General features: G+C 34.3%; 1 protein-coding gene across 6 annotated transcripts in view; it reads right to left on the reverse strand.

Moving 5' to 3' along the window:
• Positions 1-4,217: 4,217 nt before the first annotated feature.
• Positions 4,218-23,168, reverse strand: part of MON2 (MON2 homolog, regulator of endosome-to-Golgi trafficking) — a 90,290-nt gene continuing 71,339 nt past the window's right edge. For all 6 annotated transcript variants that reach the window (XR_013998250.1, XM_081129435.1, XM_081129434.1 and 3 more), the window contains 5 exons: positions 18,158-18,218; positions 16,882-17,005; positions 13,044-13,251; positions 10,811-10,893; positions 4,218-5,002 (listed from right to left, as the gene is read on the reverse strand). Coding sequence is in view for 5 of the 6 variants with exons in the window: in XM_081129435.1 (XP_080985561.1) it covers positions 4,839-5,002; positions 10,811-10,893; positions 13,044-13,251; positions 16,882-17,005; positions 18,158-18,218 (640 nt within the window). In the remaining variant the exon portion in view is untranslated. The remainder of the gene's footprint in view (positions 5,003-10,810; positions 10,894-13,043; positions 13,252-16,881; positions 17,006-18,157; positions 18,219-23,168) is intronic.

A 23,168-nucleotide genomic window follows, 5' to 3' on the forward strand; every position in this document is an offset into this window, starting at 1 on the left:
TAAAATAACTCAAAGCGTCTGCCTCCAAAAACAAACAAGATACAAAAAACTTAATGAAAACTGATTTCCCTTTTGAGAAAAGTGCTCATGATCTCTCTATCCACCTAACAGAAAAGACACGATTACTCCAAGTTTAGCTGCTGAATTCATTTTTATAGCAATGCCATTTGGTGAGCGTCCTCGATGCTGAATCCTGTGGATTCAGAAAGATAGTAGGAACTCTAGTCACAAATTACTTTAACTCGGCCCTGGCCAGTGTGGCTCAGTTGGTTGGGCAACGTCCTCTACACTGAAGGGTTGCCAGTGGGCTCTATCCCCAGTAGGGGCATGCAGAAGGCAGCCAATCAATGTTTTGAATGGATGTTTCTCTCCTTCTTCCTCTCCCTTCCCCCCACTCTCTAAAATTCAACAGAAAGAATCTTTTAAAAATTACTTTAACTTGTTCAGCTATTTTGAAATGGAAGGGAAACCAGTTTTGCAAAAAAGCAACAGTGGCTCAAGTAGAAGGTATTTTCTAGAGTCTCACACACTAGCAACACAATTGTCAGTGGTTCTACCACTAACAAGTGGTATCTCTTGAATAAGGTACAGGTGAAATTAGAGGAAGAGCTGGAAGAGACTAGGGAGGGAATGAAAGATGAATGAAAGGAGAAAAAGAAACATTGGGGGGAAAGTATAAGAAAGATAAGATAAACATAGAATTTATTTTTTTTTAAGAAAGAGAGCCCTGCCAGACAGGCGTGGCTCAGCAGTTGAGCATCCACCTAACATCCAGGAGGTTGCGGTTTGATTCTGGGTCAGGGCACATGCCCGGGTTGCGGGCTCGATCCCCAGTCGGGGGAGTGCAGGAGGCAGCCGATCAATGACTCTCTCTGTCTCTCTCTCTCTGAAATCAATAAACACATATTAAAATAAATAAATAAAAACAAAAACAGCCAACACTCCCAGTGCATTCAAAATTACTAGAAATGTAAGAAATTGATATTTAACTCCTCTGAAAATTTTTATACAAATTAAGATATAAATACATAATTTTCTTTCCCAATCTAAAAATACTTTTTATCCAAACTGAAAGCACTAACTAGTCTACTTGCCAGAGATACAAAAATTTTAATTCAAGTGATTCTGAAGTATTAAAAACTGCTTTCTCATAATATATAAATTGGTAACACACCATGTGCTATGAACTCCCACTCATTCATTCTATGAATGGCAATTTATTTTTAAAAAAGCAGAATTCACTCTAATAATGTAGATAAATGCAACCCAACACAGCATAGTGAAAAGGTGCCACTTTGCACAAGATCAGCATTAACTGCCAAAATGCCAAACCTATTAAGTAGAAATCTAAAGAACATACTAGGCTGCTGGCAATGCTTTCAGGAGACCATCTTTGTCCACATCGATGGTAGTTTTCTATAAAAAAACAAACGGGCCCGACCGGGCGTGGCTCAGTGGTTGAGCGTCGACCTAGGATCCAGGCGATCAGAGTTCGATTCCCTGTCAGGGCACATGCCCGGGTTGCGGGCTGCAGCCAATCAATGACTCTCTCGTCATTGATGTTTCTCTCTCTCTCCCTCTCCTTTCCTCTCTCTGAGATCAATAAAGATATATTTTAAAAAAAAAAAAAAAACCACGGAAATTCACAATATTCTTAGCCTGGACATTCATCCCAGGGGCTTCTACATCTCCACTATTAATTTAATGAATGTAGCAAGAGTTGAACCAATAATCATATAGGGGAAAAACAGGTAAGAAACAATATAGATGTTAATAAAATAAAACTAAAATTGAAAGCAAGTGAAAAGTGGTTCTAAGGCATTTTTTGTGCATTTTCTTTTTCTTTTGGTACCTACCAGGCTCCTAATAAGTAAACGTTACAAATGTATACAGTAAAACTAACAAAACTTTAACACTAGTTATAAAGAAGTACTACATAAGCCCTGCCGGCGTGGCTCAGCAGTTGAGCATTGACCTAGGATCCAGGAGATTGAGGTTCAATTCCCAGTCAGGGCACATGCCCCGGTTGTGGGCTCAAACCCCAGTGGGGAGCTTTCGGGAGGCAGCTGATCAATAGCTCTCTCATCATTGATGTTTCTCTCTCTCTCTCCATTCCTCTCTCTAAAGTCAATAAAAATATATATATTTTAAAAAGTACTAAATAAGACACTACAAAATGACCTATTCTTTTCCTTTTGGACAGTGGTAGAATTATAGGAAACTAAAAAGTAAGTTATTCCAAGTTAAAATTAGTCTGTTTCCTTTATAATGGAAAAAAGTCAGAAAAGGATTTTAATCCAATTATTGGCAGGTGTCTGTTGTCCAGCAATCTATATATAAGATAGGCACTGTCAGTGACAAAAAGTGATTATGTGTGGCTTAAAACTCATTATAATTATAATATGTATCCCCAAGGACATTATTACTACTGTTTCACGGACTAACCAAAGTGATCTTAGCTTTGGCAGCTTCCCTTTGAATCTCCTAGCAGTAGTAATCTCATGTAGCCCAGTTCTTCTAGTCACTAAAGAAGCCAATTCGCATCAACAAGACAAGGGCACTGTGTTAACCTCCGAGGGATCAGGATATTTTAGAAAATGTAGCCTAGAAGAATGCTTGTCAAGGGAATGAATTACAAGTAGTGACTCCTGGGGGTGGTGAGAGATACTCTGGAAGGAAAACCTGTCAAATTATACCACCAAGCGGGTGGCTCACTTTGCTTGTCATAAGACTGCCACTGATTACTATGTTATATGGTATTTACACATTCACCAAATTTATGTTTTGATCTGTACGGTATGATCCTGGTATTGAAAGCTAATACAGTATTAATAAAACCACTCAGTTTATATAAATATATGTACACACCTTTGACTCATATTTAACTTTCACTAGAAAATACCTCTAATTGCAATTGATCTATTACTTCTCAAGAGAATAGATGTGTTTTTACTTCATGTAAATTCATGGGAATATTTTTAACATGTTACTGAACTGGTATACTACCCTTGTTGTTCTATTTCAATGCTTTATCAGGGATATGCAGATTTTTCTAATCTCCAATTCAGTATATCCAAATATAGGAAGTAAACTAAATACACAGCTTGAGCAATTATTTTTTTTACAACTTTAAGGAAACTGCTGAAGATAGAATCTAGGAAATGCCACATCATCTTACCTTAATTTTATGTGAAATTATAAAATATAAATTCATTAATTCATGTAAAAAGATACTATCCCCTCAAAGAAAAAAGATCCAACCCATGTTTACAGATTAATAGTGCAAATTAATAATTTCATAATTATAATAGCCTCACAATTTTATCTCACTCATTACTTAATTCTAATATCTTCTCATTTTATAAATATTCTGGAGAGGCTGAAACTTATGAATTCTATTAAAATTAAAGGCCTTCGAACGCACTAAAATAATACTGAGACCATTATGCTTTCTTATGAAAAATAATTGTTTTAAACATCCTTGAGTCTTCACATAAATGATTATGAACTTTAACTCAGAATAAAAATCTAATAGCATAACACATAAAATAATAAATACAGTGAGCTCAGTCAGTGTCTTAGGGAACAGCTAAGTGAATGTACTCAGGAGCACTTCTTCAAAAGGAAAGTCAAACAAAACTAGCACTTTTCTCTATGATAGGAAGTCTACTGTACTTCTAAATGCTTTTCTATCTCCAAAAATACACTTCTCATTGTTACAGAATACACACACATTTTATATTTGTGGGTTGGCATAGTTATCTTTTTTCTTGAGAAGACATCAGAAAACGAAGCGCTGAAACGAACAAAACCTTACAGGCAAAATCTTAGGAAATTTGAAATCACTTTGCCTGGGTCATAATTCAAAGGCAGTGATAAATGTTTTAGTTAGTGGGGGGAAAAATCAGTAGAAATATAAAATAGCAGTCTTTAAAATCCAGACAGCAGATATAAAAACAGACAGACTTATGTGAAAGCTGGGTAAGTTATTTAAAGAAATGAGGTATGATGCTAGAATATATCTCAATGTATTAAGTTAATAGCCTGTACTTCAAAGTTGCAAAATCAGCAAATCATAAACTATTTGCTGCTGTGTTCACATGACCTTTCTGATCAGACATTTAATAGTCACTAGCAACTAAATTTAAAATAATGATTAAGCTAACTATATGGTTATATAGTGAGCGTATCTGCCGCTTAAGAAGGCAAACTATAAGTGAAAATGTAAGCAAACAATTTTATATTAATAATAAATACAGCATCAAGCATTTAACATTATCAGTGTTTTAAAATTTTAAACAATAAATGCAACTATTTTATACAGAACTGTTACCATTTATTATACACACGAGTATATCAGTTCCTTTTGTTTACAAAGGCTGGTTATAGATCATATGGAATGTTACAGTACCCTCTTGCATAAAATTTTAGTACACTTCTGTACTGGAAAAAGGACACCAAACACCAGCCTATAAATCTGTCTGAAAGAAATATCTTTTCTTTCTTTTTAAAAATTACATCATTAACACATACACCACAAACTGTACATAAGCTCACTTTTAAATCACCAGTTGAAGATGTGGTAGCAGGTATGCTGCAGTATTAAAGATCCCTCTCATCAGTGTAATTCGTTAAAGGCCTGCACTGGTGCTCACCCAGGGCCTTGGCTGACAGGTAAGCTTGTGAAATGAACTACTGAACTCAGGTAAGTACAACTGAAAGAAGGCCAACAACAGCTGCCAAGAATTATTTGTAGTAAGAAATGTCTTCCAACAGAAGACTCGCTGAGGAGCAAACATTCTTTAGATATCTTTCTTCTTTAAATTTATTGTAGCTGGTCAAGATTCTCCATTTTGAACTTTGGATGCTGGTGGCTGCATGAAATCCTTAAAGGGAACTAGTGCCTCTTTAAGTGCAGAGCAGACTTCTGAAGATGAGCAGGTGATGCATTCTACTAAGGTTGGATATAAGGCAATTACTTGTGCCCAGGTATTTCCATCAACTGAAATGCAAAAAGTATAAAACCTCAAAAAAGGGTAGGTTTCAAGAGCAGAGGTCATCCAGTTAACATAAACACAATCATTTAAATACAATGCAAAGAAATTCCATAATCTTTTTTTAATCTTTGGATGATTTCCTGCAATATTTAATAAGGTGTGAGGGAAAAATATATGGTCAGTGTGTAGAGCCATCAATACCAACAAATTTAATAAAGTAAATTTTAAATGAGACTGCAATTTGTGAAGGCCTGGGAAGCTAACTCAGGTAACTTAGAATACTTTAAAACCTTAGTCACGGTCAATATAATTGCCAGAGAATATAGTGTTCATTTCAAAAACAATTAGAAAACAGTTTAATTTTTATGCAGTTGTGTGCTAAAAATATAAATATATTAAATGATTTTCTCAGTAATGTCCTTGATATTGATTTTAATTCTAAATGACCCCACACAGATTTATTCTTGTACTGTTTGATAATCTTTCATGTATATCATTAGATTTAAACTGTAGTGGTGAGGGACTATCATGAACAACTAGTACAGCTGAAAGATATTTAGTGAACGGACAAAAGTGTTATATCCCAATTAGTTTGTAATTTCCTTGTATTTTGAGATCACACATTGCATTTCTTATTTTCCTACAAGTACTGTGCATATTGTTAAGAGTGTAATACACAATAAAACCTGATAGACTTTTCTTAGACAGTAACATACATGACACCAAAACAACTCTCAAGTCTGGGCAGCAGGATGGTATAAGAGAAAGAATACAATACTACGCTTAAGGAGTTCTGACTTTATTTTTCACTTCAGGTTACCGAGTGCCTAAAAACCTTTCTGAAATAAAGCATTGCTGGATATCCCTCATGACATCACTTATCATAATCAAGTCATATAATTTCTCTTTATCTCAACTTCTTATGCTGTAAAATAAAGGAATGAGTTTCCTAAACTAGTGTTCTCAAAATTATGTCTTAAAAAAATTCATGGTCAAGTAAGTTTGGCAAGTGTTGTTTATATTATCTTCCCTTTTGGGGATTCATAATTCACATGAATTTATTAAAGGTTTGCGGTAAAAGAACAGGTTTAACTTTATCTAATCCAGGGTTTCCAAAGTTAATTTGATTACAAAATTTTTTCCACTCCATACCTACTGACATCACTCATCATCAATAATATTCATTCCTTAGTACATCTCCTGGGAAATGACCTGTTCATTTAATTCTTTCTGCACCCAAACAGGAGTGGGGGTGGGAAGAAGAGAAGAGGCATGGGGCTGATGGGTATTGATGAGGGAGGGAATATCAGGCCAAAGCTTTTCTGCTTTTATCTGTTTTATATGTTGGGAATTCATATCAGATTTCATTTGTAAAAACAATTTTGCTGCTTAATAGAAAACAAACAAAACATTTAAAAACCACTGGCCTAAGAAGTTTTAAACAGTCTGTTCCAGGTGTCTTTTGTGAAACTTTCCACTATTCATTTAACAAAAGACTGCACAGGATGGATTCTGGGGAAATGGCAGAGTAGGAAGTACCAGAAATCCATCTACCCACCTAGACAATATTGCACTGGCAGGATCTGTTTGATGCCATTATTATGAATGGAACTCTGAAGTCTACTGAAGGCTTGCAACTTCCAGAGGAAGACCTGGACAGTACACTGCGGTTAATTCTGGTCAACTTCAGCTCTTAGCACAACAGCCACTACCCAGCCCTCACCCCTAGCCTTGTGGTAGGCAGCTGTGCACATGTTCATAGAGCACCTTGCACACATCTTGCAGCTTGCAAGATGGGCAAAAAGAACCCTATCCTCCAAATATCAGGGATCTGTGCTCTAATCACTAATTCTGATCAGGGGTGCAGACAAAGAGGCTTCAACAACAACAAAAAAACAAACAATTCAATTCAAAAATGGGCAAGGACTTAAATAGACATTTCTCCAAAGGAATATGCAAATGGCCAATAAAGCACATAAACAGATACTCAACATCACTAGTCATCAGGGAGATGCAAATCCAAACTATAACAAATACCTATCACCTCATACTCATTAGAATGGTATAAAAAAACTGAAAAGAACAAGTGTTGGTAAGAATGTGGAGAAATTGGAACACTTGATCACTGTTGGTGGAAATATCAAATGGTATAGTAACTGTGGAAAACAATACAGTGGTTCCTCAAAAAATGAAAAATAGAATTACCATATGATCCAGCAATTCCACTACTGGGTATATATATACCCAAAGGAATTGAAAGCAGGGTCTCAAGGGGATATCTGTACACACGTTAATAGCAGCACTACTCACCATAGTGAAAACATGGGAGCAACCCGAGTGTCCACCAGTGCATGAATGGATAAGGAAAATGTTGTGTGTGTACACACACACACACACACACACACACAATGTAATATTCAGCCTTGAAAGGAAGGAAATTCTGCAGTATACTATAATATGGATCAACCCTGATGACATTATGCTAAGTGAAATAAGCCAGTTACAAAAAAACAAATACTGTATAATTCTACTTATGTGAGATACTAAGAGTAGTTAAAATCATTGAGACAGAATGTAGACTGGTCGATGCCAGGGGCTGGGAAGAAGAGTGAATGGGGAGTTACTGTTTAATGAGCATAGAGTTTCAGTTACAAGATGAAAAGAGTTACAGAGATGGATAGTGGTGATAGCTGCACATTTGAATGTATTTAATACCACTGAACTGTATGCACACTTAATAATGGTTAAGATGATAAATTTTATGTGTATTTTACACACTTAAAAAAACTGGGGAGTGGGGGGTCACACAGATTGCGGGGGTGGGGGTGCATAGATTGAAATCTATCTAGATTGCCCCGATGGTTTATTACAGGAAAATATAAAAATAGATTATTTAAGATACCATCTTAAACTCAGGAGAAGCTACTCAAATTTCCTATATTAAAATATTTCTTAAAAAGTCACCATAGATATTGGTGAGCACTTTGGACTTATCAAAAACAAAATGAAAAACCTAGCCCTACCCAGTTAGGCCCAGTGTTTAGTGTCAGCCCGCAGACTGAGGGTCCTGGGTTTGATTCCGGCCAAGGGCACGTACTTGGCTGCAGGCTCAGTCCCTGGCCTCCGTCAGTGCTCAAGCAGGAGGCAACCAGTCCATGTGCTTCAATGCTTCTCTCTCGCTCACTCGCTCTCCCCCTCCCCCGAAAAAGGGTTAGGATTAAAAAAAAGCTATACGTATTGATATGAAAGATTCTTCATGATATTTTATGAGGATATTTTATGAAATGGGGGGGGAAATGTCCAAAACAGTAGGTATAATATGGGGCACATTCATTTGTGTTAAGAACTGGAAGCATAGTGAAATATATATTTTGTATTTACATAATAAACATATGAAAGGATTCAAAAACTAATAAAAATGATTGCCTATGGCAAGGTAAGAACTGGGCAGACATAGAATAGGGGAAAGATCTTAAAACTTTTCCCTCTATATACAGGGTGGGGCAAAAGTAGGTTTATAGTTTTAACTTAACTGAAACACAGAGTTTACTCTTCTATTATTATTAATTGTTGCATTATTTTCCATACAAACTATAAACCTACTTTTGCCCCACCCTGTATATATCTTTTTGTAATTTTTGAACGTGTATGTTTACTACCTATTCAAATTTTTACCTAAAGATCAAGTAAAATGATAAAATTAAATTTCCTCAAACTAAAAATAAGTTCAACAAATGCCTCCTCTCCCACTAGAAAACCCTAAAACAAACAGCCGATGTACTAAACAGACGTTGGGTATTCATTGGCTCCAAACCTTGTAGGCATCCTTCTAAATTAATTTTGAACTGGCCATGAGCAGTCCAACATATTTCTGTTGAGAAGGTCTGGCTTTTTCTAAGTTTTCTTCTTTTTTTCTGTTTCTTAATGAAGCTATCCTACCCCTTTAGTATGTTATAATATTATCATCATCATTTATGGTTACATTTAAATTAAATTTCACTTCATATGCCTAAAGGTGAAATTCAAACTCTCTTAAAAATTTTTTATCATTAATAACTACATTGCCTTACCTATGGCCAGTTGGCTTCGTTTAAAAATAAATAAATAAAATTTAAAAAGGTTGCTGAGCCTTCCTTCTCTTTTCTTCCCTTATACAAATTCTCATTAAATAGCTGTCTAAAAAGCATACAAAAGAATGCAAGTACTATATATTGAAATATACTGGTTATATGTAATATATGTATAGCAATAATATGGGAAATAGAGAATTTCCTATTTATGTCTTAAGTATAATATATTTTTAAGACTCTAATTCTATCCTGTGACCTAATAAAGATTTTACTGACTGATCTCTAGATTTTCCTCTCTGAAAAATCAACCAGAACATTTTTTTACAAAAACTCAAATTTGAACTTGGGATGAATTCAGGACCTTGCTCTAGGATTTTTCTTAGAAATTCCACACCTCCCTTTGCATTGAATAAATATAAGTCTATTTGCCTCTTAAGATTTCATATAGTACTCACCCTTTCTAGGCCAAAGTACCAATGGGCAGGTTTGAAAACAGAGAAACATGTATTTATTTTAATTATATAATAACTGACAGGAACAAATATCCTATGACTCATTTATTAGGAATTTCCTTTTTTCTTGGGTGGTAAAAGAAATGCTGTTTGAAGTGCCAATCAGCTAAGGTGCCACAATGTAAACCAACACACTTCCTTATTTAACAAAGTCTGGTTGTATAAAAAATGTCAGCTGAACCAGGGTGTTTAGTCACACAATTGACTTATATTTTGGTGCCAGCTTTTTACCTTGTCCTGGATCAATAACAAACTCTTAAGATCAGTGGCTGGTCTAACAAACCAGACTTTGAGTAGCAATGTTGTAGAGGATTCAAAATAGAACAAAACATGGTCCAAAATGCCCCTTAAGAACTTTACAATTTAAGGGGAGTAAGTCATGTACATTTGTATAACTGTAATATGAATAGGGTGCTTTAAGACAAAGGCACACATAAAAGAGCTAGGAATTCAACAAAAAAAGAAATCATTTACCTTTAAGTATTAAAAACAGGCTTAAAAGTGGAGTGCTATTTGAATTAGGTGGATGTAGGCAGGAGAATGAAATAAGTAAAGGGTTGGGAATACTTGGGTAGACAATTTTAATTTGGTGGGAGAGTAGGGCACATGAGATCTAGTGGGAAATCAAGCATGAATAGAATGCAGTGAGACAGTGCTCTTCACACACCTGATAGGTAATGGTAAGTAAAAAATATTTTTTTGTTTTGTTTTACAAGGATGGGACAATGAATGGTCAAATATACTTTTGGAAAAATCATTTCTGGCAATAATGTAAAGAACAGATTGGACAGAAATAAGTAACAGAAAGGAGAAATAAATGAGAAAGGACTATAAAAATGATTCAGTTATTCACAAAGTTTATATCTATACAGTAAATCAGTACAAATGCAGAATGGAAGCATCCCCCCACCTAAAAAAGTCAGTGATATTCTATATTAAAAATACATGAAATATGAATCATCCATGCAACACCCTGAATTCAGACCAATTTAGTTTAAAAAAAGTCAGCCAAACAGCTGTTCTAACATAAAGAGGATAAACATTAAAAATTAATTTTACTTAATTGACATCTTAATGGGCTGATGCTTAGCTGTCATAAGGACTAGAAAAAAGAAAGTCTAATAGCTGCTATGTTCCTAAAATTCAGTTAACTTAATAATAATACAAAGGTACATCACAAATAGAACATAAATGTTATGAGTTTAGAATAACTGAGTTCCTAAGCACTTACCATTCTCAGGTTGAGTTTTCTTAAGTGAATCAATGAGAGTACTGACTGCTTTTAAAACAAATATGATTTCTGTTACTTGTTGCCTAAAAAAGAAATGAGAAATTTTTTCCATCAAGATTTTAAGATATGCCATGTGTGTTTTTTACTGTGTTTTATACAACTAAATGGATTTTGGGGGAAAATAGAGCATAATGCAAAGTTAATGTTAGTTTTAAATTCTTATAAAAGAAAAATCACTTTATTAACATATACTTCAATGTGCAAATAAAATATATAGTTATTCTTACCATTACTTATCAATTTAAAAAAGGGGGAGAGGCAATCTACTCATGCAAATCTAAATTTATTTGTATGATATTTCATGTAACTACTTAAAATTAAAACATTTTATAATATATGCTTTTAAAAATTCTCTATGAAAGGTTAATTTTTTTAATTTTAACTAATTAGTACTACAAAGATTAAATGGAAATAAAGACTACTATTAACTCCTAGCACATATTTTTATCATGCTGTTAAAAGTACATTTAAAATTACAATAATGCTTATTTAACATTAGAATACAAGAAATAATACACTCAAAATCAGTCCTAAGGTGGCACTATTTGGAGACATTAGCAATGAAGAACGAACTTGCAGCAAAAGATCAACAAGAGTAGCTTCAGTTCTTTCTTCCTCCCTACAGAAATAAAGCTCTTCTGCTACAGAATAAACGGCACCCCAACCCTATTCCTGGTCTGAGTCTGCGATATCATTCTACAGATAAGATTTTCCTAATACCATAACAGGGTACTATTTCAAGCCACCCTTTGTAAGCACTGAAGTATTTTATCCTGTTGCAACGCAGCTTTTTAGAAAATAATGTAATGATAACTGCATCGAGCATAGTATGATATAACACTTCACAGCACAAGTATAAGATTCAATTTAAAAGCAATAGAATAGACACAAAATATTAAAAAATGAAGGGGAAGTTAATTTTGAAATCAAATAATGTTATAATCTAATAAATAAAAATATTCCAAGCAAAGCAACTTTATTACTGCTTATCCAAGTATACTTCAGAGATCAATTTTGATAAATCAATCTTCAATGATGACTCTAACCAAGTTACTGATATCTGTCATTGGAATGCTTTTGTATACATATCTGAATATAAGGAGGTATAATTTTTATAACCTATACATTAAAAATACAGTGAATTCTAGAAGAAATACAATGGCTAATAAGGATTGATAATTCAAAAAGAGTAAACTACTATGTGACTATTTTTCATTCATCAAAGCTGAAAAAGAAAATAACTGTTAAATTGACAATTTTAAAATGCTAAAACTTGAAGAAGAGGACATTCATAGACTCCTTGGAGAAGATAAACTAGTAAAAATCTCCGGTAGGCAATTCGAAATACATATCAAAAGCTTCTAAAATGTCTGTATCTTCTGACAGGTCAATTCCAACTGCAGAAATTTATTATAAGTAAATAAGAATGTGCACAAAGTTAGGGCTAGTGATTTACCTCTCTAATATTATCTTAGGAAATGGGACCCACTGTGATTTTCCTCTTTCCTAACTTTAACAACTTTGTCTTCCAATATTGTTTGCTTCATTTGCTTTGCCTTAAACTCTTAACTTCCCCATTAAAAAGTAATTGGCAATATAACCCTAATTTATGAATGCATTTTTTTTTATGACTTCTGATCACATACCCCAACTTTGATTAGCCTCAGCTTAACAGAAAGGCCTAGAGCCCCTTTTACCATTTATACTTTGGCTAAATGAGAAGCAAATGAGTTTAGGTACAAGGACTTAAATAAGCAAATTAGATAAAGGAAGATCTACGATATGGCTAGCTGACTTACAGAGAAACCTAGAAGTAACTGTAAAACAAAGTAGGAAGTTCCTAGAGTATAATTTATTATTTTCTCTCCAGAAAGATCCATAAACATGTGCTCATATAGATCCATAAGCCCTTATCCAGAAATCCTTGAGAAAAAATATACTTTAGAATTCAATTTTGTTTTTCAAATTCCAAAAGGTAATTTGGTACTGAAAAAGCATCCCATAATAAAACATTAATATATCAGCAGCAAAACTTATGCACATTTAGATTATATGGAACAAATCAAATTATAAACAGCCTCAGGTAAAGATCAGATCAGTTATGAAAACACTTTTCAGAGTTTTTTTATTATTACTAACTATATTTCCTTCTTTAATAAAATAAAATATATACCTTGGAAGAGGGCATTTACCACTTAATCTTTCATCCTCTATATAGCGATGTAGTACGTCTTGAGACCTCTTTAAAAGCACTGAGAGTGCCATTCGTGAGATGTAGCCTTCTTGAGGTGTTGTAACCTTATTACTGAAGGAAAACTGGAGCAATGTTTCAAAACACATTTTAGAAAATTCTTCTCTCAAACGGATATCAATCTCTGCTTCTGTAAAATAATTTTTGATGGTTAATAAAAGGTTAAATTAATACACCTTAATGATAACTCTTAGCAAACTTATATATCATTTTTCCCCTTGCAAGGTCAAAATCAAGGCAAGACTGTGCACTCTCATCTCTTCTACTCAACATTTTTCTGGTCTTGGTCTTTTTATACCCTTCAACAGCGCTACAGAATACCTCTCAATAGTATTCTACATGGTGAAACTTTCAATGAACTGTTTTTTTGTTGTTGTTGTTTTTCTCCTGGCAACATCTTTCCTAGAACCCGACTTCTGCTCCAGTCTGGACCAGTTGCTCTCTAGACATGCTGGACACCAGCTAAATCCTGGAACTAGTCTTTGCCATCACCCTGTGAATTGTTTTTATTCTCTCTTGTGTTATATCCTACTTCCTAGGTCTAATGCCTTCCCTTTCATTAGTTTACCCCTTTGTTTTCATGGAGTCTATCCTGAAGTAGCAGAGAAAGAGTAAATGGGAAGTAAAATTTTTGAGAGCTTGCATTTCTGAAAATGTCATTATTTTATTGTGGTACTCAAAGTGTGGTTCCTAGAAGCATCCGCATCACAAGAGAACTTGTTAGAAATGCAGGTTCTCATGTCCCACCCTAGACCTATTGAATCAGAAACCCTGAAGGTATAACCTCAGCAATGGCTTGCCCTCCAGTTGATTATAATGCATGCTGACATTTGAGAATTACTGTCCTGCACTCATACTTAGCCAACAATACGCCTAGGTCTAAAAATTCATGTTAAGCCCGGCCGGGCGTGGCTCAGCGGTTGAGCGTCAACCTAGGATCCAGGCGATCGGGGTTCGATTCCCGGTCAGGGCACATGCCCAGGCTGTGGGCTCAATCAATGACTCTCTCATCATTGATGTTTCTATCTCTCTCTCTCCCTCTCCCTTCCTCTCTCTGAAATCAATAAAGATACATTAAATAAATAAATAAAATAAAATAAAATAAAATAAAATAAAATAAAAATAAAAATTCATGTTAAAAATCCTTTCTACAGTAGTTATAGCTCTAAAACCATGGCCTCAATGTCTTTTAGCAATCCAATGTTGCTACTGAGAATTCAGTCTTTTTTTATTTTATTTTTATTTTTTGTTAATCTTCACCTAAGGATATTTTTTCCATTAATTTTTAGAGAGAGTGAAAGAGAGGGAGGGAGGGGGAGAGAGAGAGGAGGAGAGGGAAATCTAGATGTAAGAGACACCGACTGGTTGCCGCCCACACGTGCCCTGACCAGGCCAGAGTAGCAAATCCGAAACCCAGGTACATACCCTCGACCGGGAATCAAACTTGCCAACCTTAGTAGCTTGGGCGGGTGCTCTAACCACTGAGCACACCAGTCAGTGCTCCAATGTCATTTTGATACAACTCTTCTATGTGGTACTTTCTTCTTTTTTTTTTCTGAAATCTTTTAGGATCTCTTTTTATCCTGGAATGTTTTGATATTTCATGATGACATGCCTTACTGTGGGTCCTTTTTCTTTCACTATGGGTCCTGAATGACCATTTTTAATCTGGAGATTTATTTCTTTAAGTTGTTTCTTTGAGAATTTCCTCTGCTAGCTTTTTGCTATTCTCTTTATGGAAGACCTACTGTCAGATGTTAGACCCCTTTATCATTTTCTTTCTTTCTTCTCATATTGTCCACTTTTTTGTCTTTGCTACGCTTTCTGGGTTATTTCATTAATGTTTTCTTCCAACCCTTCACTGAACTTGTTATTTCAGCTACGACATTTTTAGTTTCTATGACCTCTTTTAATGTTCTAATTGTTCCCTTTTAATTACATTTTTCTTGTTTCATGGATGCAAAATTTTGTATCTCTTTGAGCATCCTAATTATACTAATTGTGCTTTTCTTTTCAAAAGTGTTTTCTATGACTGCATTACCTCTTTCCCTGAAATTTCTTTTGCCCCTCTTCATTTGCTTTGGTCTTTCTCTTTCATGTTGAAGGATTTCCTCAAATGTCTGTGAGCTTTAGCTGTCAGATCATACTTAAGAGCAGGGAACCAAAAATGGTCACTGGAACCTTTATGTTTACGGACTGGTCTTGTTTAGTAAGGAAGACTCTGTATGTGTGTGTTTAAAGAACACTCAAAGGCAAAGCTGAAAAGTTTGTTTCCCTATGGCAGTCATTGGAAGAATATCCATGTACCTTCCTTATCAGGTACATCTAATAGTATAAACAGCAAGAGATATCATGAGAAAACTAATAAATAAGCATACACTGTAACTCAGTTGTCCATATTTAGCCTAGAATATTATAGTAATTATAAATATTGTTCTTAATGCGTACTTTATAAAAATGTATCTACAATTTTTTAAAATATGTTTTTATTGATTTCAGAGAGAGGAAGAAGAGGGAGAGAGAGAGAAACATCAATGATGAGAGAGAGTCACTGATCGGCTGCCTCCTGCACGCCCCTCACTGGGGATCGAGCCCACAACCCAGGCATGTGCTCTGACTGGGAATCAAACCATAATCTCCTGGTTCATAGGTCGATGCTTAACCACTGAGCCACGCCGATCAGGCTATATCTACAATTTTTTATGTACTCAATAATAAACGTTGACCATATTAAGATAAATGGACTTTAAGATTTTTTTTCTGAGTTTCTCATGTGTATTAAATCTGCACTTTATCAGATCCGTTTTAAAAATTGTTTGGGCTAGAAAAAAACTGGTTTGTGAAGTAAGCAATATAAGAGACATCTAGTGGTCAAGCTGTACACATAGATGCTCTTTAAAAATGTTCAGCACAACTTAGTAGAAGTTAGTCACGGCTCTGGTAAATTCTGAGGATTAAGGATAAATATTCATGGCACATATTTATAGTTTTTAATCACTTCACAAAAAATCACATTATGATGCCACAGTTACACTTAACACTTAAGCACAGGTTTAGAAAAGAGAAATAATAGCAAAAAGCAACTTATATATCATGGCCCAATAAGGCAGCATGATATAATCAAAAGAAGCATGTAGTCCTTTTTCAGGATAAATTTTGGCCTCCAGTCTTAAGATTATGGACAACTTTTCAAGCTTTTTAAACCCATTTCCCCTTCTGTAATTATGTGGAACTCATCCTCACAGAAATATTGTGAGAAATGGAATTAACATTCTGGCATAAAATGCTACACATAGTAAGTAGTATTCACTAAATGTTAGTTTCTTTAACTAATGTCAAGGTGTCTATTTCTTTTAATCAACTAACTCTGAAATTTATAGTCTAGAGAGGTTGGTATTAATATCTTCATTTTACAGACGACAAAACTCAAACTTAGAGAAGTTAACTACTAAGTGGCAGAATACACACTTATTATCTCCCAATAATCCATGACTTCACAAAACTGGAAGCTGGTGTCAGCCTGCAAGACTTAAGTGGATTCCTTAGGTGTTTTGCAATTTAATTCATCGCATACAATTCACAGAATATTTACCACATTTTCCCCTTGTAAAGCTTAATACTCTAAATCACATTCTTAAAAATTACCTTACCATTCTCCCATTTACATTTACCACAATCACAGAAGTGAACATTTTTACACAGAGCTTCTTTACAAGCACTCCAATACTAACATTTAAAAAAAATAATTGAAATAACATACCTGTAAATGAAGAAGACTGAGAATGTATTGAGCCCTTATTAAGCATGGTCATTATCTGACCAACAAATTCCTTAGGAATAAAATTGGCATAAGGTAGTATCTCAGTGCTGATAAGCTGAACTACCTAAAACAAAAGAGGCAAATTCAAATGCATTTTTTTTCTTGAAGAAGATTAACTCACATGGCAATTTCTAATGTAAAATTTAAATTTTATATTAAAAAAATCACTGAAAGAATCTTCCTTAATAGAAGTACACAAACACTATAAGGTTAATATAGAGAATGACTAGTCTGCTTCCGCTACCTGTCTTAGTAAATAACTTTATCACAAATTAGTCAATACTATAAACCGTTTACTATGCAACAGTTTTAGTAAATGTTGATCTTCAACATGGTATGTGCAGATAGTACTCAAGAGAAAAAGTTAGCATATGGAATTTATCCATGTTAGAATAAAATCCAAAACAGGATTAAAAATAAGCGTTATATCACCTTTTAGGACCATAAAAATGAGCTATAAGAGAAAGTAAAAGTTATATTCATTTTTGTTCAATAGCTTATTTCTAATATATAATGTACTATTTTATAGCCTTTGAAAAGAAAAAAGAAAAATTTAAAGTTTACAAGAGTTTTATTATAGTAACTGGACAAAAGGCAGTATTTTGTATCTATATGACGATGCTTATGCTTTTTATGTACTTTAAAGTATTTGATTTGATTTACTGAAAAGTTCCCTATCCCACTTAAAAAAAAAAAAAAAAAGATTCCCCCAACAAAAAACCCACAACCAGAAACTACTTCTTTAAACTCCATTTATGTTCAACAAAATATATTCTTTAAATCTCATTTGTTTCGAGAATTCTAGAGGCCATATCTATGGCTGGTTAAAAACGGAAAAAAATCTAAGCAACTCTATTAATCTGAACCACAAACATCTGATTTGTTAATTAAACTGTAAAGTAAGCTCTTAAATACATGCTTGCTGACAAATGGATTTATTTTACTGAATCAATTGCTATTTAAAATTATTAAATGGACACACCTAAATATCTAGAAAACATACACAGAACACAAAGATAACAAATTTAAGGAAGTCATTTTAAAATTTTCAGTGCTTTAAAATGAACCTTCAACACTTACGAGAGTTTTAATGCTTTTGGTTCAAGCTTAACCTATTACCTCATTTTATATTTTTAGCAATTTTATAGTTTTATAAATTTCTACAATGTGGTTTTCACAAATGGTCACAGGAAAATGCTTTAAATAGTTTCCTCACCTCGACATCAATACTTTCATTTCTTTGAAATTCTTGAATAGAGAGGTTATCTGGAGGTATGCTGAAAAAAATAATAAAACACTTGATTTTTAAATATAAAATATTCCCTGGAAATACAAATAGAAAATAAACAGTATTTGAATGACAAAAAAATTATATTTTCACTCAGACTGGGACATTATCATTTATTTAAAAGAACAGTATTTTTAATTAAAGTCATTAGTATAAATAACTAATTACAAATGTGAAATTCCAGCTACAAAAAAATTGAACTAAATAAAATCTGTAGAGCTAAACTTCTTTCAGTACTAGGAATGCAAAAAGCAAGGAAAAGATATTATCATCTGCAGCTACAGCAAAAATCACCACTGTGATGATACCTGAATTACCTTTTAAAGAAATCACAGGCAATCATATTGCCTGTGATTTCTTTAAAAACTGATTTGACAGAGAGAGAGGTAGGGAGAGGGAGAGAAAGAAACATCGGTCACCTTGATTGGTGACCTTTTGCTCCCTCCCTACTGAAAACCAGGCATGTGCCCTGACCAGGAACTGAACCAGAGACCTGAGCCACACTGGCTAGGGCTATTGCCAGAGATTTAAGAGAGCCTTGGTCAAGCTGCTCAGACTATCCATTAATATTAATTTGTAACAAATCCAATATATGAAAGAACTTTACTGCAAAAGACAGAAAATCTGAAAAGAACTCATTCAGACTTTCTAAAGCAGGAAATTGCGGCAGCAAGATCAGAAGAAATTGATAGTTCCGAGAGAACCAAGGTGAATTCTAGATCCTGTGGCTCTTATTTCGAATAAGCAACAGCCCTGGCTGGTGTGCCTCAGGGGTTAGAGAGTCAGCCCGTGCATGGAAGCATCTCGGGTTTGACTCCCAGTTAAGGGCAGGTACCTGGGTTGTAGATTCGATTCCTGGCCCTGGTCGGGTTGCGTGCAGGAGGCAACCAATCAATGCGTCTCACACACATCAATGTCTGTCTGTCTGTCTCTCTCTTTCTCTTCCTCCCTCCCTCCCTCCCACTCTAAAAATCAATGGAAAAAATATCCTCTGGTGAGGATTAACAAAACAAAACAAAACAATGAGCAGTAAAATGGTATTAAACTTATGAAACAGTAAAATATTAACTACTCAAAAACAGCTGAGAATAGGATGGTAATGATTATTATAATAATGACAGCTAAAATTAGGGAGCTCCCTTCTGTACTAACAACTTTATTTATATTATCTCCTGTGTTCCCACGGTAACCTCATGTAGTATTATCATGTAACTGACAGAAGAGGAAACTGAAGTTTAGAATGGCTAGTAATGCAACCAAAAACATACCGTAAATAAATGAAAAGGCCAAAATTTAAACCCAGACGTATTTGACATTTGAGCCTAAATTCTTCTCTTTTATGTTTTAAATGTAAAAACAATATTATCACATTTAGGTTTAGAAGTATAATAAATTGTTTTTTATTTAGGGTTATTTTTGCTCTGTATGGTATTATTTGGTTTATCTATTTACAGATATTAAAATTCACACACATACACACAAATACCAATTGGATGACTACCAATTTTAAAAAAGCTTATTAGGAACATACATGAATAATATCAATATAATTGGGATCATATATCAGAAACACTGAACTATATTTTTTAAATACCTTATAATGGGGGAAGAGAGTGGCATACAAAGCTAAAAACTGTTATCTTAATACCCCTTCTCCTAATCTTAATGACCAATAAAATCAGAAAATTAATGGATTGTGCATAGGATGAACAATATGATCTCAGAACCCAAACTAATGGTTATTTATTTTAATTTAGAGTTAGTACCCATACTAGATACTTAGACCATATCAAAAACATTGGTTGAGCTTTAAAATACACTGATGATTAACAGAATTTACCTAAACATCTAAAAGGGAGATGGTCAATAGTGAAGGTACTAATGGGCCATATAAGATTCTTATATTCTCTAAGTTTGGGGAGTAGAGTAGTGGTTTTTGAAAAAAATATTTTCATTAATCTTTATTTGAAATAAAAAGTCTTCAAACTGATAAAGCATTATTTGTATTTTTTGTTAGTTCTCTCTGTTTGGTACATTAAATTTTTTTTATTGAGCTATAATTTATACACCATAAAGTCACCCATCAGTGCTTTTTAGTATATTCACAAAGTTGTGCAATGAATGCCTCTAATTCTAGTGCCTACCCATTAATAGTCACTCCTGATTCTTTCCTCCTCCCACTTCTGGGAATCATTAATGTATTTTCTATCTCTATGGATTTGCCTACTCTGGATATATCATATAAATGAGATCATACAATATACGACCTTTCGTGTCTGATTTCTTTTATTTAGCATAATATTTTCAATATTCATCTATGATGTAGCACGTATCAATATTCCATTCCTTTTTATGGAAGAATAGTCCACTGTATAGATATACCACATGTAATTTGTCTGTTCATCAGCCAATGAACTTGGGGATTGCTTTCATTTTTTTCGTTATTATGATAATGCTGCTATGAACATTAGTGTACAAGTTTTTGTGTGAACATGTTTCATTTCAATTATTTGGGGTAGTACTTTGTAATTTTTAACTTAAGGTCCACAGATCATTAATTGTATGAATTCACACTAGCCTATATGTCTTCTAGAGGACAAGTATGTTCCGGTACTCAAGAGGTTGGCTAAATGAATTCCTAACAGACCTCAGGTGTCTACCAGATTACAGTCCTTATGTTTTTCATCTTTAACTGCATTTTTCTTTTACGCATTTAAACTACTTACTTATGAAAACCCTCAGTGATGTCCAAAGCCTTTTCTTCTAGTTGACTTTAGTTTTTTTTGCATTTTCTTTGTAATTGTACTGCCTTAACAAAGTAGCTTGCAGGCCAAAAACAGCTGGGAAACATCACAGAGAAAGGTGCTCATAGAGTCTAAGAGCATGTTGATTAGGTTAAAAAACTTAATGTTCTGATATAAAAAGATCCTCAAATGTTAGTATTATCTGAAAACCTAAGTCTTGCTATTCCAAGCAACATTCCGAAATACTCTTCCTACTGTTGAAATACTACTGATGGACTTCAGTTATAGAACACAGTATATATGTAGCATAAAACAAAGTTTAAAATCTAACAGCTTGTGATTTCCAAAGTAAGCAGTTATATGAAAAATAAAAACAAAGACAAAATCTTCTCAGAAAATTGAAAATGTGCTTGGGTTTTAAATTCTCCTAGGGAGCTCTTCATTTTTAGTGTCATTAACAAATGAAAGCTTTAAGTTTGAGCTTTAAAGTATTTTTGGACTACGAAATAAAAACTAAACTGGTTTTATCCATATCATATGAGCTGTTCAGTTAAAAACACTGATTAAAGCATTAAGTCAAATAGACAAAACAATTGTGAACCTTTACAATTAGTCTAACCAAGTAATTTCTTCTTATAATTCAGGAAAATAATGCCTGGTGAGGGAAATGACCAGTTCAAGGTCAACAGAAAGTATGTGGCAGAGTCTCCTCTCAAAATAGGGTTTGTTTCTACTTCTCCATGTAGAAGAAGGCTTAAAATCTCTAACTAGAATAACCACAATTTACAACATAATTCTGTGTTACTTGAGAGCAAAACTTTGTACCTTTTTTTCTAGACATTAAAAACAACTCCAAATTTAGAGATAAATTTCCTGGCTCCAGTAATTTAAAGTTTTGGTCTTCAAATTTTTAGTTTAAAACATGGTTCTTGCATGAGAAAGAACAGTGTCAATTTGTCTTAAGAGAAAGAAATTATCATAATGAGGACAACAGTGGTGGAAAGCATTTTAAAAGCACTCATATTCCAGGCACTATTCTGAGCATTCATTTACTTTAAGTGATCTGATTCTCACAATAACCCTATGAGACAGGTAGGATTATTGTTCTATTTAACAGATGAAGGAAACGAGTCACTGAAAAGTAAAATAACCTGTCCAATACATCACAGTTACAAAGTACGGCTGAGATTTGAATCCAGGTAGTCTGATTATTGAGTCAGTGCTCTTATCTACTATGCTAGTTGCTTCTTAAACAATGTGATTTTCCAACATATCCAATATACTCAAACCTTTCTTTAATGTAAGTGGGCCTCAGACAAAAGATTGTAATAAAATTATACTACAACTGCATTAATACAATATTACATAAAATGTAAATTCTCTATTATTGGACCTTTGATTCCACTGTCTACTTTCCTGTAGAAAAAGTATTTCAGAAAACTTAATATAATAAAATAAAAACATATTTTGGAAAATAAAGAATGTTCAACAGGAAACTTAATAAGGAAGATAGTGGAAAGGCTCAGCCATAAGAAAAGAAATTCTTAAGCTGTACTCATTGCAAAAAAAAAAGAAAATACAAAAAACACACAAAACTGGTATTAAAAACTTATTCAGATGTGGAATCAGCATTATGATGAAGTAAAACACTCTCTTTTTCTCTCCCATTTTACCTACAACTAGTGGGACATATATAATTCAGTAAAGATTCCTGTGCTCAACACACTAGTATGCTTGAGAGATCCACACACCTGTGCACCTGAAGGTGGGAGGACTGGGTCGCTCGCACAGGGTAGCTGGAACTGAAGGAACGGCCGGGGCAGTGCCTGCAGCCTGGTGGCTCTCCAGCCAGCCCCCTAGCCGGGGCAGAAGAGAAAAGGACACAACCCCAGCACCCCCACCAGGGCTCAGCACGGGGCTATGAAAGTGCCGCACCACTGGAGGAAGCTCGGAGTTAACAGCAGAGGTTGCACACATATCTCTAACTACCCAGTAAAAAAACGGCCAATCCCTGTGACCCTGATTGCGATACCTGCAACAGCAAGGAAACCTACAACCGTAGCATCAAGGAATCAGCAACCCCAGAGGCACAAGCAGTGACGAAGAGGGCAGATTTGACACCTCTGGCAGAGAATGTGGAAACTTCTGGCTCTCAAGTATAACCAAAATCAGTTCAGGTAAGAGAAACCAAAAAC

This window comes from Miniopterus schreibersii (genome assembly GCF_964146895.1).
Source record: "Miniopterus schreibersii genome assembly, chromosome: 2".
Lineage (NCBI taxonomy): Eukaryota > Metazoa > Chordata > Mammalia > Chiroptera > Miniopteridae > Miniopterus > Miniopterus schreibersii.